The sequence below is a fragment of the Rattus norvegicus genome, chromosome 1 (assembly GCF_036323735.1).
Source record: "Rattus norvegicus strain BN/NHsdMcwi chromosome 1, GRCr8, whole genome shotgun sequence".
Lineage (NCBI taxonomy): Eukaryota > Metazoa > Chordata > Mammalia > Rodentia > Muridae > Rattus > Rattus norvegicus.
In genome coordinates, this window is record NC_086019.1 from 227563246 (window position 1) to 227580030 (window position 16785).

Sequence of the window (16785 nt, forward strand, 5' to 3'; positions counted from 1 at the left end):
TCTAGCTCCCCATACCCATATTTCTAACAAGCTTTTCTATTCGTTTGCCATGTGTAGCTTCAGAAAATGTATTCTGGTCATACTCCCATAACCAAGACAAATTTAGCTATATTAAAGAGAAGTTTTCTACTAAACTGACTAGGGGACTCAAAATGATACCATTTGTTATATACAAAATAAAAACTTTTTAAATGAAAATGATCACAAAGGTTGTACTACAGAGTCTCAGAATTATGCAACACACCACTATACAAACATGGGAAGGGAAGCAGGAGGATCACAAGGTTGAAGCCAGATTGAGCTACATGGGGATTCACTCTCACAAATAAAAGACAGAACAAAACAGAAGGAAGACAGTAGCGTGAAAGACAAGCAGGGAAGATCAATTTGAGGCAGGACTTTCCTGGGATATTACTGCTTTTTGTTTATTTTTATTCATCTACTATCAAGAGTTAAAGTTAGAATCATAAAAGTGTTAATAAAAGGGACTGGAGACACCAGGAAGTTAGATGTCTGGTGGGGTGGGTCGGGAGGGGACATCCTCACGGAGACAGGGGAGGGAGTCCAAGGAGTGGGGAGGAGGTATGGTATGTGTAACTCTCTGGGGGTGGACCCAGAGGGGAATAAAATTTAAAAAATAAATAAAATAATCCCTCTGGGAAAAAAAACAGAAACCAAAAATACATGGAAAAAACAATACCTTCAACAACAACAATAGAAAAAAAGGGAAACTTAAGTGAAATGATTATCTTTTCTTTAATGCATTGCAGAATAATAGGAATAATAGCAACACAGTATCAACATAGATCTTCCCTCCACACAGTGATGCAAGAGAGACCTCATTGAAATCCAATGTGCAGAATAGCAGAGACCCAGAGGATTATAGAGGCAGAATATGATGGGTACCTCTAGTCACCAAGGTCAAGATCTTTACAATGGAATGTGGTCTTAATGTACAAGTCATTTTAAAAGCTGAATTTAGAAATGAAAAACAAGAAGAATTATTTAGAAAATAACCTTTAATCAAAGGGACCCAAAAGCAGCAAGTAAAATAAAATGAAAGCAATGTCTTATTTTAGATGAAGGGACTAGCATAAAGAAGAAACTAGTATGGCAGAATTCAAGCTAAGGGCTGAAGAACTCAGAACTCAGAGCCAGTCTCTCTCTGTGCAGTGACATGTATCGGAGAAACAGAAGCATGGTGCCAAGGAAATAAGGGCAAAAGGTATTGAGATCCACTAACAGTGAGCATACCAGGATAAACACACAGGAAGGAGAAAAGGACCGTCATGTCCTTCTTCGGGAGACCAAGGAAAGAATCATGTCCATATAGAGTTATCAGAGAAGAGCTCAAGAAAAGTCTGTACTAAATGATGATCCCAAAGAGAGTACTGAGTTCTATGAATGTCTCTAGGGAGACAAGAAGTCAATACATGAGGTGCTCAGGAGTATCTCTGATCAAACACAGAGAGGAAGTTCTGATGAAAATGAAAAATAATTATCTGCCTTCTCATGAAAGTCAGTTCTCTAGGTAGCCACGTCTGTTTGCCTGACCATGGGCATTTTCTGATTTGTCTCACGCTTGCATACTTGATGAGGGAAGTGTTGTGGTAAATATTTAAAAAACCTAAACCCTTTTATCCTGTGCTAGTCCTGGCACCTGTAGGGCCTCATGGCACTGCTTGGTATCTTTACCTCAGTGACCCCACCCTGCCCCAAGTACTCACTAACCCATGCTGTACATGAGCCTTTTCAGCATGGCACCTTGCCACACTGGTCCCTAGTGTTAGTTCCAGCACCCATGGGGCCAAATGGAACTAACTAAAATTTATCTCTAATTAGTATCTCTTCCGGAAGCTCTCTGCTAGCTGCAAACTCTCTTGTTCCAGCTACCCAGTAAAATCAGAGCTATAGAAGTCCAGCATGGGCTGGGCTAGCACAGCCACCTGCCACGGACTCTACTCACACTCCCAACAACCCAGTGAAGCCATGACTCAATGAACTGTAATTTATCAATTAGATTTATATGTTAAATTTTCAATCCACAATAGATCCACACAATGAATTCACAACTAATTGATAAGGATATAAACTGCACACCTAGATAAGAAAAAATTGCCTACAGAAATCCAGCCCAACTACCTTGGCAAATCAAGGTCACGCAGATCTGGGTCATCCTTCTCTGTCTCCAACTTGATTCTCCTTTCCCTTTCCCTTTCCCTTCCCATTCTCTCCCACCTTACAAAAGCTTTGTCCCCTCCTTACATTTTTACTGTAAAATCATGGCCTTAACCTAATGTGTGCCAGTCCTCACCTGCATATAGACATCAACCTATAGGGAAGCTTCTAGATCTGAAGATGCCAGATCTTGAATAACACCATTGAATGTTTCCTCCAAATGAAAGGAAATGGTGGTGCAAATGTTCTATAATTCAAAGTTTACATGAATCTATCTACACAGGAACATGCTAAGCCCCCTCCTTTGTGATGTTTGATTTCAGGTTGGCAAATTAATCAAGGAAGCTGCAGGAAAAAGCAATCTGAAGAGGGTCACGCTGGAGCTTGGGGGAAAGAGCCCTTGCATTGTGTTTGCAGATGCCGACTGTGAGTAGGAACCCTTTGTTAGCATCTCACTTTCTTCCTCCTCATGCCTGATTCTGTCACAGTCTCCTAGAGTCTTACAAATGACATTCCTTCAAGGTGAAAGTAATTAACTAGAGTCTGTGGTGACTCTGGAAAGCTTTTAAACTTTTCCATAATGTAGATAAATTAAGCACAGGTATGATTTTGTCCTGGGTTGGAATAGATTCCTACTTCCCTGTATCAAAGCGAGATTGTGTAAATGGTCTGGATCTACGATCTGGTTTTGATATTTTATATCTTTATTTGTGTTGAGTCCATGATACCTGATACATTTGTAGCCAGCAGGAGTCTGGCTATTAGTCATTTCATATTTTCTTTTTGTGTTCACCTAGTATATGGGGAGAGCCAGAAGAACATGAGATTTGCTTAAATATTTTTCATTTTCAACTAATGTTAGTAAATATGGGAAATTATCATTTGGGTTTGACAGCCAGCCATAATATTCCAAATCACTCTGGTTTACTAATAAATGACATTTTGGGTTTCTTCCTAACCAGGCTAATTTCATGGAAATTAAAGGTCAAGCTTTCCTGTACCTCTTCCTTCAATGAGACTTAGAAAAACAAACGATACCTGGACTTTGCTGTTGTCACTGTTGTGATTCTTCCAGGAGATTTTAGAGTTTACTTTCTGTTTACTATTCGACACATGGCAAAGTCCCCTGTTTGTCACTCTAGAAAATCTCCTCACTGCAATCCAAGCAGTTATAATTGGCTCACAGATTGACAACTTATTCCTATAATATTGAATGGAATCCTCATATATAAAATTGACACAGACATTTTTCTTTTCACTGGAATCAAGAATATCCCAATAAAAGCCATAGGCATGCTGTGCTGTATAAACTAAGCAATGAGTTTGTGGGTATGTGTGACACAGGATCTAGATATATTTTGGAAGTGTCTTGCCAGAAGTAAAAGTTCATACAATCTGTGATGATTCTGAATACTAATGGGTTTTCTTGGTATTTTCAGAAAGATAAAATGTTTTTCATTGATCAAAGTATATAAATGTCTTGATATTATTTAGGCAATGAATAACTCAGGTTTCATTTTTTGCTATTTTTTTCTTTTCTTTTATTGGATATTTTCTTTATTTACATTTCTTTTTTAATTTTATTTTTCTTGGATATTTTATGTATTTACATTTCAGATGTTGTCTCCTTCTCCACCCCTCTTCCATTCCCCCTTCTCCCTTCCCCTGATTCTATGAGGATGCATCCACTCCCACCCACCCACTCCAGCATCAATGCCCTGGCATTATCCTACTTTGGGGAAATGAGCCTTCAGAGGACCAAGGATTTTTCCTCCTGTTGATGGTGGACAATGCCATCCTCTGCTACATATGCAGCTGGAGCCATGGGTGCCTCCATGTGTACTCATTGGTTGGTGGTTTAGTCCCTGGGAGCTCGGGCATGGTGGGGTGGGGATTATGGTTGGTTGATATTGTTGTTCTTCCTATGGTGTTGCAAACCCCTTCAGCCTTTTCTCTAACTACTCCATTGGAGTCACCTAGTTCAGTCCAATGGCTAGCTGCAAGCGTCCTCATCTGTATCAGTAGGGCTCTGGCAAAGTCTCTCAGGAGACACCCAGATCTGACTCCTGTTAGCAAGCAGTTCTTGGTATCAGCAATAGAGAGATCCTAGGTAGCTCAGTCAGTAGAGTATCAGGTTTTATTTTTTATTCAGTTAAAACTTGAATCTAAAAGAGTCACAAACATCTTGATCTTTGGAAGAGTTTTAAGATTCTTTGTGTTATTTGTGCTTACAATCAAATCTACATTCTTACTAAGGTCTGTGTTAAAGCTATGTGAGCACCTCTTCCCAGATTGCTTTTGTTGTTAATATTTATTTGTAAATAAAAAGATCATCAAGATTATTTTGTCACCGGGCTTCTAAGACTCTGGATATATTGAATCTGTGGTTCTTCTCTTCATCATATCACCATTTTTCATCTGAAAAGAAGTAGATTTTTAAACGTTTCTTTGATTTAGACATGTGCATGTGCACACACATATAAATGTATGCCTTAGAGAATATCTCTTCTCTGATGGAAACACTCTCTCTGCAGTGGACATTGCTGTCGAGTTTGCACACCATGGAGTCTTCTACCATCAAGGCCAATGCTGCGTCGCGGCATCCCGGATTTTCGTTGAGGAGTCAGTTTATGATGAGTTTGTGAGAAAGAGTGTTGAGCGAGCCAAGAAATATGTCCTTGGAAATCCTCTGACCCAAGGAATAAATCAGGGCCCTCAGGCAAGTATGCAACAAAAAGACAATAATTTCCACACAAGAATGAAGACTCCTACTTAAAACCGATGGTTAACTTCTTCGTTATGCATTTTGCTAGTGGGCATTGCTCTCATTTCATTGTGTAAAGAGGATAACTCCCAATAACAAAGAAGGCATTCTGTTTTATGTCGGCCAAATCATGTATATGCCTAGATATAGTTTAGGAAGAATTAAATGTGAAGAGGTCTGGGGAGATGTCCCAGTGGATAAAGCACTGGACATGTAAGTGTGAAGTTCAGAGGTCAAATTCCAGAGCCCTCATAAGATAACTGAATGTGTGTGGTAGCTAATATATAACCCCAAAGTTCAGGAGATAAGGTAGGGATTTCCCGAGGCAAGGAAACCAACCAGAGTAATCAAACTCATAAGTGCTGGGTTCAGAGAGACAACCTATCTAGATAAATAAGAGGAGTAGAAAGTAACAGTAAAATGCAACAGTCCACCTCTGACTTCTATACCCATTGCACTGTCATGCCCACCACACACACAAAAGAAAAAGAAAATTTAGCCAATACCATCAATTGTTTGCTTTCTTCAATCTGTATGCTTTTAATTCCTATTTCAATTAATTCCTACTACAATTCTTAGACCTCTTGGAGATACATATACAGTTAGTTCTCTCATTTCTTCCTACTAATCAACCTTTCACTTCAGTCATCATTCTACAAGTCTAAGCAGGAAAGCACTCCTGGGTACTCTGCAGAGTTCTCACCCTCACTGACATATGATGTAAGTGGTTCTTGAAGTCCTGGTTCTGGCAAACTTCTGACAAGCTTTTCCCTTTAGTTATCAAAAGCTTGGTATTCCCCCAGGGGCTCTGGGTGTTCTGTGTTGTTAGTCTACTGTAAATATGAAGGTCTTTGTCTCTCCTGCTCAAAAGCCACCTTGCACAGCTTTTGTTTGTGGTTTGTTATGATCTATTGTTCAAGATTTTGGTCCCGTGATTCTGAATTCATGCCTGCCTCTGAACAGTGATCCTTGACCTGAGGCACATCCTGATAGGGGATGTAGACTTTATCAGGAGACAGGTTAAATTGTTATAACAAGGTGGGGAGCTGTGAGTCCATGAGGGTCTCTAGTGAGAAGAATAGACACTGCTAAACACCCCACAGTGAACAGGAAAACTTCCCGACAAAGAGCTTACTGTCCCCAGGTGCTAGTAGAGACTCTCCTGTAACTGTGCAGTAGGGACTTGACCCCAAACTATGTTCATATGTGGTATGAAAGGGCAACCAAACCAATAGACTAAAGAAAGGGCAGATTCTATCTCTGAAGAATACAGATCTCCTATTGTCAAAAGCATATCCAAGGATCATATCCACTGGACCTGAATCAAAGTGATCCTTCCCCATCACTCCTTTATTTCAGTAAGGATGAAATAAGTAAGTTCCTGGCATATGTGCACCATCATTAACAAACTTCTTTCAAAGGGAATAAATGATACATGACAGGTGTATAAAAGCTCTGGATATTTCCATGTTGTCAATTTCTGTGTTTATGTAACTGTACTTAGTTTGCAAATTCTTAAGCTTTCCTCCTAAAATTTCACAGGAAAAAAATACCCAAGAATGATCAGAATGAACTGATCCTATGTCCAGTGATTCAAATAGTCAGACATAGCCTTTGTATCCTGTAACCTCTATATCCTGTATTCTCTGTATCCTGGACGTTGGAAGCCTCATCCTAATTATGTGTTTGTGATTTTCATTTCTTTTCCTTTTCCCTGTGGTTTCTTCCAACTAGATTGACAAGGAGCAACATGATAAAATCCTTGATCTCATTGAGAGTGGGAAGAAAGAAGGAGCCAAACTGGAGTGTGGTGGAGGACGCTGGGGGAACAAAGGCTTCTTTGTCCAGCCCACAGTCTTCTCCAATGTGACCGATGAGATGCGCATTGCCAAAGAGGAGGTAATGTTTCCACATGGTTCTGTTTATGGGCTTGCTCTGTTCTCTCTGTGTGTGAACTGTGTCCCTCTAAAATCTTCAGCTCCTTGACCAACATTACCAGGAAGTACTTGGTGACAAAGCCATAAGTTATTAGTGATCTAAGCTAAACAGTAAGAAATCCAAGTGTCCTGTGAAGAGTTTCTGACATGAACAGAAGTGTACAACAGATTTGGTAGGGACTTTATTCACAGCCTTAAAGGAATAGAAAATGACCTTATCATTTATAAAACCAGGAATAAATGTACATATAGTGTGTTACATATGCCAGACACAGAACAACATATACTGAATGGCCACAGTTATACAAAGAGCATAAAAAAACTCAAACTCACATAGACAAACTGGACTGGCTTTGTTGGGGAAATAAAGAAGAGTTCTGGGGAGTACAATCTGAGTAGTCTCAATAAAGATAGTACCCAGATAGACAACATATAACTAAAGGGAGCTAGTTTGCAATTAACATGGTAGCTAATATACATTTTGAATATGAAGACTTTTACTATATGCAGAGATATGAGCACATACCTTAGACAATGAAAGCATCATATGGAATGCTACTTAAGACACTGTGACTCAACTATACAGATTCCTAATTTCCTCATTCGGTGAATTTATACACGTGTCCTTGATATAGGAGAGGACCTAAGAGTTTTTCCCTCTACCTTCATGATATCAACAAATAAAGAGGCAGGGGGATCATTCAGCTTTGCAAGAGGAGGAAATAAATATAAAGAACAGAATTAAATATTAGATGTGGATCATCCAACATGCTTAGGTTGTCTACATCAATTCACTCCTCACGAATTGTGTGCATTTCTGCCCTTCTTGTGTGATTCTTCTTTGCTTAGAGTTATTGTTCTTGTTAGACTATGACTTGCATAGGAAGGACAATAAAGCAGAAAATAATGATCATTTAAGGAATTATTTGATCCTATAATGTGCTCACTAGAATATCTCATTTGCTGCCTCAAAATAGGAGTCCAGAGCATGCACAGTGTCAGCTAAATTGAGCAAACTCAGCACAGTTCTGTCCTACCTGCTTCCCATGTCCAATGTTCACAATGTTGTGCTTCCCAGTTATGGGGTCATGATGGACTTTAGAACCCCAGGATCTACCCCCAGGCTGTAGGGAGTGGCCACTAACTGCCCTATACCATTCAAATTAACTTGGAACCAGCAAGCCATGTGACAGCTCTCAGGCTTTTGCCAACCTATGTTTACATGTCTCAGAAAAGTATGCTAACATCCCAAGAAGACTCTCTTTCATTTTGATAAATGTATTTGATAATTTATCAAAATACAAAAGGGTAATATCTACAAGTAAAACCATTTGTTTCTTCTAACCTGTGGTGTGAGCTATAAAGTTGTATGAGGCTTTCCTGACTAGATTCCCACAGAAATAAGAGACTGGCTCATACGAGAATAATCAAGCTGTGAAGATAGTCACTGCCAAGGACCTCAGGCTTTGGTTAGTTTGGACTGGTTCCACAGTTAGGCTTCCAGTGATGAGTCATTTTGGTAATGGTACATAGAATTGGGTGACAAAAGGAATAAAAGTCTATGCTATGTTACATAATATTTAAAATTATGAAGTGATCCAAAACAGAAGAATGACTGACATTTAAATCAATAACACAGTTAAATTTAAAGAGTAAACACTGTTGTCAATCTGTTTCTTTGTTATTCTTAGTGCAGAGGACTGTTTTCTTGGTCTTGCTGTTTTGTGCAGTATTTCACAGGATGAAGAAAACTAGGCTTAAAGTTTATAAAATGTTTCCAAGTAGATCATGCAGTTAATGATTTGATGTTTAGTCCTTACATTTTGAGCAGCTCTGTTACAGTGTCCAAGGAAAAACCACTGTCATAATGATTGATATTTGCTCCACAGAGAATATCATCCATGATCTCAGCCTGTTTCTATGTCCACTGTGTGTGGCCGTCTGTTGTGATTCTTACCAATAGGTCTAACATGAGAGATAATACCTTAGCCAATGTGCAGTGGCTTCTAGGGAAGCATAGGTTGTACATTTAACATATACAGTTACCCCTTTTTTGTGTTATTCTGTGTAGATATTTGGACCAGTGCAACAAATCATGAAGTTTAAGTCCATAGATGATGTGATCAAGAGAGCAAACAATACTACCTATGGTCTAGCAGCAGGAGTCTTCACAAAAGACCTGGACAGGGCCATCACTGTGTCTTCTGCTCTGCAGGCCGGGGTAGTGTGGTAAGTACAGTAAGATGTGCCCTTTCTCTGTCAGCCACATAGGCAGGGGGAGTTGACCTCCTCCAGAGTTTAATATTTATTTGAAATTACCTGACCTACTATAAAAGTCATTGTCCAGATTTTTAATGTAAAATTAATTCTATTTATTTTTGTTAAATTCCTTGTCTAAAACAATTTATGAATGTTTACTCTGTGCTTTGGTAAGAGGTACAAGATAATTTCAAGGTACTCAGTACTATTTGGAACAATGGTAGTAAAAGAAACATTGTCTGCTTCTAGTTTGATCATGTTAGGTAATGTTTTGGTGCCTCGTGTATGCTCAGAGTTATTATTGCTATTGATATTATCATTTTCTATAATAAATATTAGACCTAGCGACTCTCACAGTCTAGGCAAGTGCTCCTTCCCATCTCCAGCTTTATTATATATTTAAAATGTTAGAGTTGAGCTGTTTAGCTTTGAACTTGTCATTCTCCTGCAGCAGGCTCAAGAGTTGATCCCAGGCAAGGTTCTATAAAGCTTTTATATTAGATTCTTACTCTAGGATATTTTTTTCTGTTAGAGATCTAATTCTTTTTAGAAGATCAAAATAAATTTTGCAAAGCAATTTTTCTCTCACCTTAGACCTAGTTTATTCTTTGAATTTCATAATTTTAACACAGAAGAGTCCCAGGCTGTGCCTCTCAAAGTGCCTTTGTTCAGCCTGCTCCATTCCTGGACTCTTTTCCTCAGCATCCTTGTCTCTCCAAGCCTCCCTTCCCTCAGTCCCAGCTACAACACTGCCATTTTCCTCCTCTCACCTCGGTCACTTAAGGAAAACCAGGCACAGAAAAGCATCCTAAGAGACACAGCTGTTCTGGGTCCTATTGTTAGCTTGAAAAATCTCTTCCTCCTATCAAAGGGAGAGACAGCAGTTTGTTACTCTTAATGTCGCAATGTATTTCTTAGAGTCATTATTTAAGCTGACTTGAACTACCATTTATTAATCCAAACCTTATTGATGGTGAAACTAGGAACTTGCCGAAGTTACGTAACTTATGGAGACCATGCAATGAATAGAGGGAGAGCCAGGCCTTCCACACACTTAGTAAGGCCTCTTAACATACACTCAGGCCCGAAAACATACACATTAAAAAATTAAATGAAAAAAATAAATATGTAAAGAAATACCTAAATATACCTTTTACAAAAATAGCGCAATGGAGTGGGAGAGTTGGCTCCCCAGTTAAGAGAACTTGCTGCTCTTTGAAGAGCACCCAAACTCCGCTCCCTGCCCTCAGATTGGGCAACTCACAGCCACTTGGAACTGATCACCTGATGGACTGATTCCAAGTGACCTGATGTAGTTCTGTGGCCTCTGCAGATATCTCCCACACAAGATGTATATGTACATACATCCAGAAATATTCACATGCACATAAAAATACTAGGGTGATTCAACCAATAAATTCAATGTGAATATTCCATAATCTGAAGACTTCAAAACTAAAGCACTCATGGTCTTCAGAACTTCAAATAAAGGATACTAAGCCTGTATCATCTGAGGACTTTAATACATGTAATGTGGATCTAGGGTAATGACTCAGCTAGGAAGAGCTTGGTGAGCAATCACAAAGACCTGCATTCATATTCACTGCAGCCATGGAAAAATAGTGGTGATGGCTGTGATCCCATCACTGGGAATACAGAGGCAAGGGTTTCCCAGGAATTTGCTGGCCAGATGATCCAACTGAATTGGTGAACTCCAGCCTCAGTGGGAGACTGTGCCTTAGAAAATAGCGTTGAGGGATGATCTGTCTTTTCTAGGACAGAGCACCCCGATAAGTTATCCAAATACAAACACATACACACATAGGACAATACCAGAAAGACTCGATAGGCTATACTTATTTAAAAGGAGGGGTGGAAATGATATGAACACAGTACTCATATGAAATTCTCAAAAATTAAAATTAATTGAAAAATATTTGAAAAATACATCACAAATTTCGTGTTATCCACGACTACTACACAAGTGAAATAAAATGTTAATTAACACAAGATTAAGACTGCAGTTGTGGATGGCTTCCAATTTTCCTCTGGCCTCCAAGTACAACCACATGCACAGAAAAGTCTTTGCTTGCACACATTCCACAAGACAGGTAAATAAATGAGTTAACAAATAAATTCGTGTGTTCAGTAAAAATCAAAAATGGACCTGCGGCTACCATTACCCGCTCGTTCCCACTCCCAGTTGTCTCTCTGCCAGACGCTTTCTCACACTGTTCCCTTGGCAGGTTGTTACCACGCCTGACCCACACATCGCATTCCACTGGCCATTTTAGCATGACACCACACCACACTAGCCCCAGGCCTTCCATAGCCGCCCTCTCCAGGCTGTCTCTCTGCCCTCCAGGAACTTTGCTCACATCCCCTGCAGCTCGGTAAAATTGAAGTTCTAGAAACTTGTAATTTACCCATCAGATTTATATGTTAAATTCTCAATCCACAATACAGCCACACAATATATTCACTGCCAACTAATAAAGATATAAACCACCCACCCTTCTCCTCCTCCTTTCCTTCCTTCTCAAACCCATGATAGGCTTTGCCTTATCCTGGACTTGCCTTGCTGCCTAATGACATCATCCTATGTATATTTAACATGATTTTGAACATAGAGAATATCATTCAAACATCTTAATAATAATGATAACAATGATAATGATACATCTGGGGACTGACTCAGGGTATAGATCTTGTATAGAGTAGTTTTTAAACTTCCATATAATGCTCTGCAATTAGCATTAAGCACCAGAGTTAAAGGTCTGTTGCACCTTGTTTTGAATTTGGTTATTTTCTGATAATTATTGAAAATTTTATCATAGAGTAGATATGATTATTGATGAATATAGATCTTTCCTGTAATAATCATACTAGTAAATTCAGATACGCAGTGTCACATATCTCACCTGCAATTACTGAGGGTCTACTGTGTACCATGTACATCCAATAACATGTTTTCTGCATCATCGACAGAGTTCAACAGCCCCATAAAATACCATTTTCTCTATTATTAAAATAATTGTTTGCAGTCTGCAAAACCGCACTGCAGTCAACATTCCCCTCTTGCCTTGATCTTGTTGAACCTTTATTTAATTTTATGCACATTTTAATAATGTACTTCTGTGTAGAAACATTTAGTATTTTTAATCTAATAAAATTGCTAATGAGGTCTACTTTCAGCCAACATTTTTGTGTAAACAATATATTGACCAATTAATGGAATGAGTGGACTGTGTATTATGGCTGTGTATTAATTGTAATTGCTAAAGGTTAGTGATTTTAACCTAGTAAACACATACTCATTACAAAGCATCCTACTGAAGAACAGCAGACAAAGCCCAGTCTCCAGAGAAACCCATGCTTCTCTTCATGACATGCTCCCTCTTTTGTAATTCAGACGAATCTTGCTTTAAGACAGTTCACACTTATACTGGTACCATTGATTTATATCTAGGTAATACATGTGTTTGCTTTCTGCATTGTAAGCTATAGCACTCCTTTTTTTTCTTCAATCCAATGAGTATATTATATCCAGTGCTGGAGTTTTAAAAGAGATCTCTGATTCTTTTTACATGTAGTTTTGGAATTATGAGATAAGTAAAATAATATCTACAATATCCTCCTCTTCTTTGTTTAAGGGTTAACTGCTATATGATCTTGTCAGCCCAGTGCCCCTTCGGTGGATTCAAGATGTCTGGAAATGGACGAGAACTGTGAGTAAAACTTATTTCAAACCTATTTTTATTCAAAAAGGATTGCCACTCCCAGAAGAATGCTCCATTTTCAACACCTTAAGTAAAGTGTGTATGTGTTCTTCCTTAGACTTTTCTTACTTACTGATTTACCTTTTAAATTTGAAAGTAACCTAACAGAGGGAATATACTTTATTAAGTTGTTAGTGTCCAAAAAGGACCATGCTACGAACCCCACCTTGGTAGCTAATTGTTGCCTGCTTTTAGCATTGCCTATGGTATAAGTGAATAGAACCCATTGGGAAACATTTTCAGAACGTAAAGGGATAAACTGGTAATCCAGATATCCATTTAAATAAACATAGAAACACTCTAGGTATGTTAATATAGCACTTAAATGAATTGAAGTTTGCCTTATCCCAAATTAATACATTTCTGGTAAAGTCTACCAAAAATTTGGTGCATGTATTAAGTAAGACACTTGCTATAAAATGTCTCCAGAGAATTACTGAAGTGACTATCTCTAACAAACAACAAGAATTAGATTGTACAAACGTTAGAACTAACCTTAGTATTCGGGAGACAGAGGCAGTGAGATCTCTGTGACTTCAAAGCCAGTGTGACCTCTGCTGTGAGTTCCAGCATCCAGAATGACATAGTGAGATAAGATACAGGTCCTCTAGGATTTCACTGTGAAACTCTGTTAAAACAAAACAAAACAACAGAATTAAGTCAGATGGAAACAGGGGCCCCCAAAGTAGGGATATGAAGTTCCCACTGTGTTCAGGGGAGCCCAAGCCTTGAGTTCTGAATCTGTGATCAGTGCTGACATAGGAACAGGTTAAGTGGCCAAAATTGAGCTCTTTGTAATCCTATTCAGTTCTCAGTTGATAACTTAATAACATTTGGAAATGATCCAGTTTCAATTACTCTGCGTATTTCACAGGGCATTTTTTTCTTCAGCCAAAATCAAATCAAAAACAAAAACAAAACAAAACAACAACAGCAGAAAACAAAAAGTAACAACAACAACAAAAAAAAAACAAAAAACAAATGAAACAAGGAGATTGTGTTTTAAACATCTTGTCTAAAACAAGGACTAGAATGAACTTTTTACTTTGCATGACTCTAATTGTCAATTTCAACAGCTTCCCTGAGACTTTGTTAATTTCTAACCACAGAAGGAAAGGTAGGGGTGACTTGCTCCTTCTGACATATTGCAGGGTCTGTGATGAAAAGCTTGAGCAACACGCAAACGCTTTGATAGAAATGCAATCGCAGACCTCATCCAGGGCTGCTGCACAAGAATGAGCAGCATGTGAGGAAAGTCAACAGATTTGGGCAGTTAAAACTCAAACTAGCATGGAACTAGTAATGCATGGAGTTCCTGAGGTAATGAGAGGTGTAAGCAGATGTTCCTGTGATCTGTCTTGGAAAGCGTACATGCACAAGATTCCAAAGACTGTCAGTCTCAGGGAGACCACAGCTGCACATGATTCTCCAGTGAATGAGCGCTCTTGCAGCTCTAAATATAGTGGAAAGCAACTTGGTCAAAACCATAGCTTAATTTATCTAACTCTTTGAGATAAAACACTTCTTAAAAATACTATCTTTTAATAAAATTTAGAGAGCTGAGTTGAAACCTATTAATCACTGTGAAAAAAAACATTTTCATTGAAGTGTTCAACAAGTATTTTCAACTTTAATTATCCACAAAATAATCAATATGAGGAGACTGTTTGTAGGGAGAATACATCTTCTACATCCTCAGGAGAAGGGCATCAGGAGCAGCGTTGCTAAAGAAGACCAAAATCTTGCTCCTCTGCAAACCTGTGTGCACATAGGTGTTATGATGTTGAGAATGGTCCTATGTGCATGTAATCTTAGGTACTCGCAAAAACAATGCAGGGTATAAATGAGTGATCCTACTTGTTAATCATTCACCATATGGAAAGAAACTATAATTTTCCACAGTTGATCTGGGACAAACCCCTGACTGGAAGTTACTGTTGCATATACAGATGGACTTTCCTCAGCTACTGTTCAATTGCAGTTGACCTGAAGGTTTCCTAAGTGGGTTATAGCAAGTTGCTTACTAGAGAAAATCAATCTCTGCTAAAATCCCCAAAACTTGAATCAGAGAAATCCTTAGTTTCTCTCCTTAAAATTATATACAATCAACCTAAAAGATAGAAAAAAACCAAGAAAGATTAATTGGTTGTTTCTCCCAGAATCAAAAGATCCTGCTAAAACTCTAGCTTCGGAATACCAGGAATGAAAGTGCATCGTGGTCATTCTCTACCTGCCCGCCACTACCACTTCGGTGACAAGGCAGATGGTGAATGCACACTCCAGCACTGCTGGTGGCTAATCCTGCTCCTCTCAGTGACCAAACATGCAACGTGACCTACCTCTCGTTTAGTTATTGGTATGACAAAATCGGATCAGATTGAATTATGATTTGGGTTATTAGTAATATCGTCAAGTAGAGTGATGTAAACAATAGATATTTTCTGTGAAAATAAACAGGGTGCATAATTATTTAAAATAAAATACATCTTTTTTAGAGTATTGTTGTCTACTAGGGAGTATGTATTTTGTCATAACTTTATGGTCAGCTAGAAACTATATGAACTATTGTGTATTCAGGAAATATTTTACTTTGTCCTTGGTCAGATAAGTAGGAAAAAATGCACCAATTTACCAGGGATTATACTGACTTACAGACTTACACTGCACTATGCAATCATATTTACTGGCAATTTTTCTTCCCTCTCTAGGGGTGAACATGGTCTTTATGAGTACACTGAGCTCAAGACAGTTGCAATGAAAATATCTCAGAAGAACTCCTAAGAAGCAGAGTGAAGAGAAACTCTCAGCTGTGGCTACACGTCTCCTATCGTCACCAGCAAAGTGTTGTTTTACTATAATTTTTTCTTCTGTTGATTTCTTTAACATGATGAATCCATCAGTGTTACTGTTACTCATAGAAAACATGTAGCTTAATCCTACAAAACCACTCACCTTCTAATATGTGACTCCAGTCCTTATCCCAGAATAAAAGGATAGATTTAGGTGCAAGCTCTCTGTAACTCTGTCATGATAGGTGCTTTCTGTCGTAGCTCCCTGTCTAGAGTACTCATTTGGTGAGGAGGACCAGTCGTGATTTAAGCTCTGTCCCTCTGTGACCCCTTGAACTGCTTCTCGGCATGCATGATAACTGCAGAGTCGGCTGCTCTGTTTCCCAGGTGTTGTGAAATGTTTTCTAGAAAGCCATGCCTGCTTATCAAATGAAATGCCCAGCTGTAATTAGAATGCAAAGCTAATAAAGGGACCCTTGCATGATTTTGTTGGTCTGTAATTATTTGGGAATCAACTAGGATTATGGCAATAAACTCTGCTGGTCAGTGAAAAGCAGTATTAAATTCACTGAATACATGCATTTCAAGAAAAAAATTCTATGTACTCCTCCTCAGTGGCAGGGGAGAAATCTCCTTTTAGAGTAATCTTTGAAGAATTGGTGTATATTTGAGATAAACATGATTCATAACTGATAAGCATTGTTGAATGCTTTCAAGGTTCTGAGATGTGCTGAACACTATGACGCTTAGTAACATTTACCTCAAGGTGGTTCACTCTGAAAAACAAACACATAGTCTCTGGGAGCCCAGAAGAATGGGGTGTATAATGGAAACAAGATTTTTGAAACCCTATGCTTGTTAATGTGGAAAGAGATAGAGATGAAGTTCGAGGGAACTGGGAATGACTTCTCCAAGGAATCAACTAGATATGAATCTTAACAATAAGCCAGTCAGTTTTCAGTATAAAGGGAAAGAAATGTCATTTTATTAGGACTAGGCATTGTAAAAGGAGTGGAAACATTGTATACACTCTGGTCTTCTGTTCTTAAAAGCTGCATACTGAACATTTGTAGATTCAG

General features: G+C 38.6%; 1 protein-coding gene across 7 annotated transcripts in view; it reads left to right on the plus strand.

Moving 5' to 3' along the window:
- The window catches only part of Aldh1a1 (aldehyde dehydrogenase 1 family, member A1), a 152559-nt gene extending 136307 nt beyond the window's left edge, over nt 1–16252 (plus strand). For 6 of the 7 annotated variants that reach the window (XM_039093858.2, XM_039093931.2, XM_039093900.2 and 3 more), the window contains 6 exons: nt 2502–2604; nt 4713–4897; nt 6677–6841; nt 8951–9108; nt 12792–12866; nt 15626–16190. In XM_039093858.2, the coding sequence (XP_038949786.1) occupies nt 2502–2604; nt 4713–4897; nt 6677–6841; nt 8951–9108; nt 12792–12866; nt 15626–15698 (759 nt within the window). In that variant the 3' untranslated portion in view covers nt 15699–16190. 7 annotated transcript variants of the gene reach the window in all.
- Nucleotides 16253–16785: the final 533 nt, after the last annotated feature.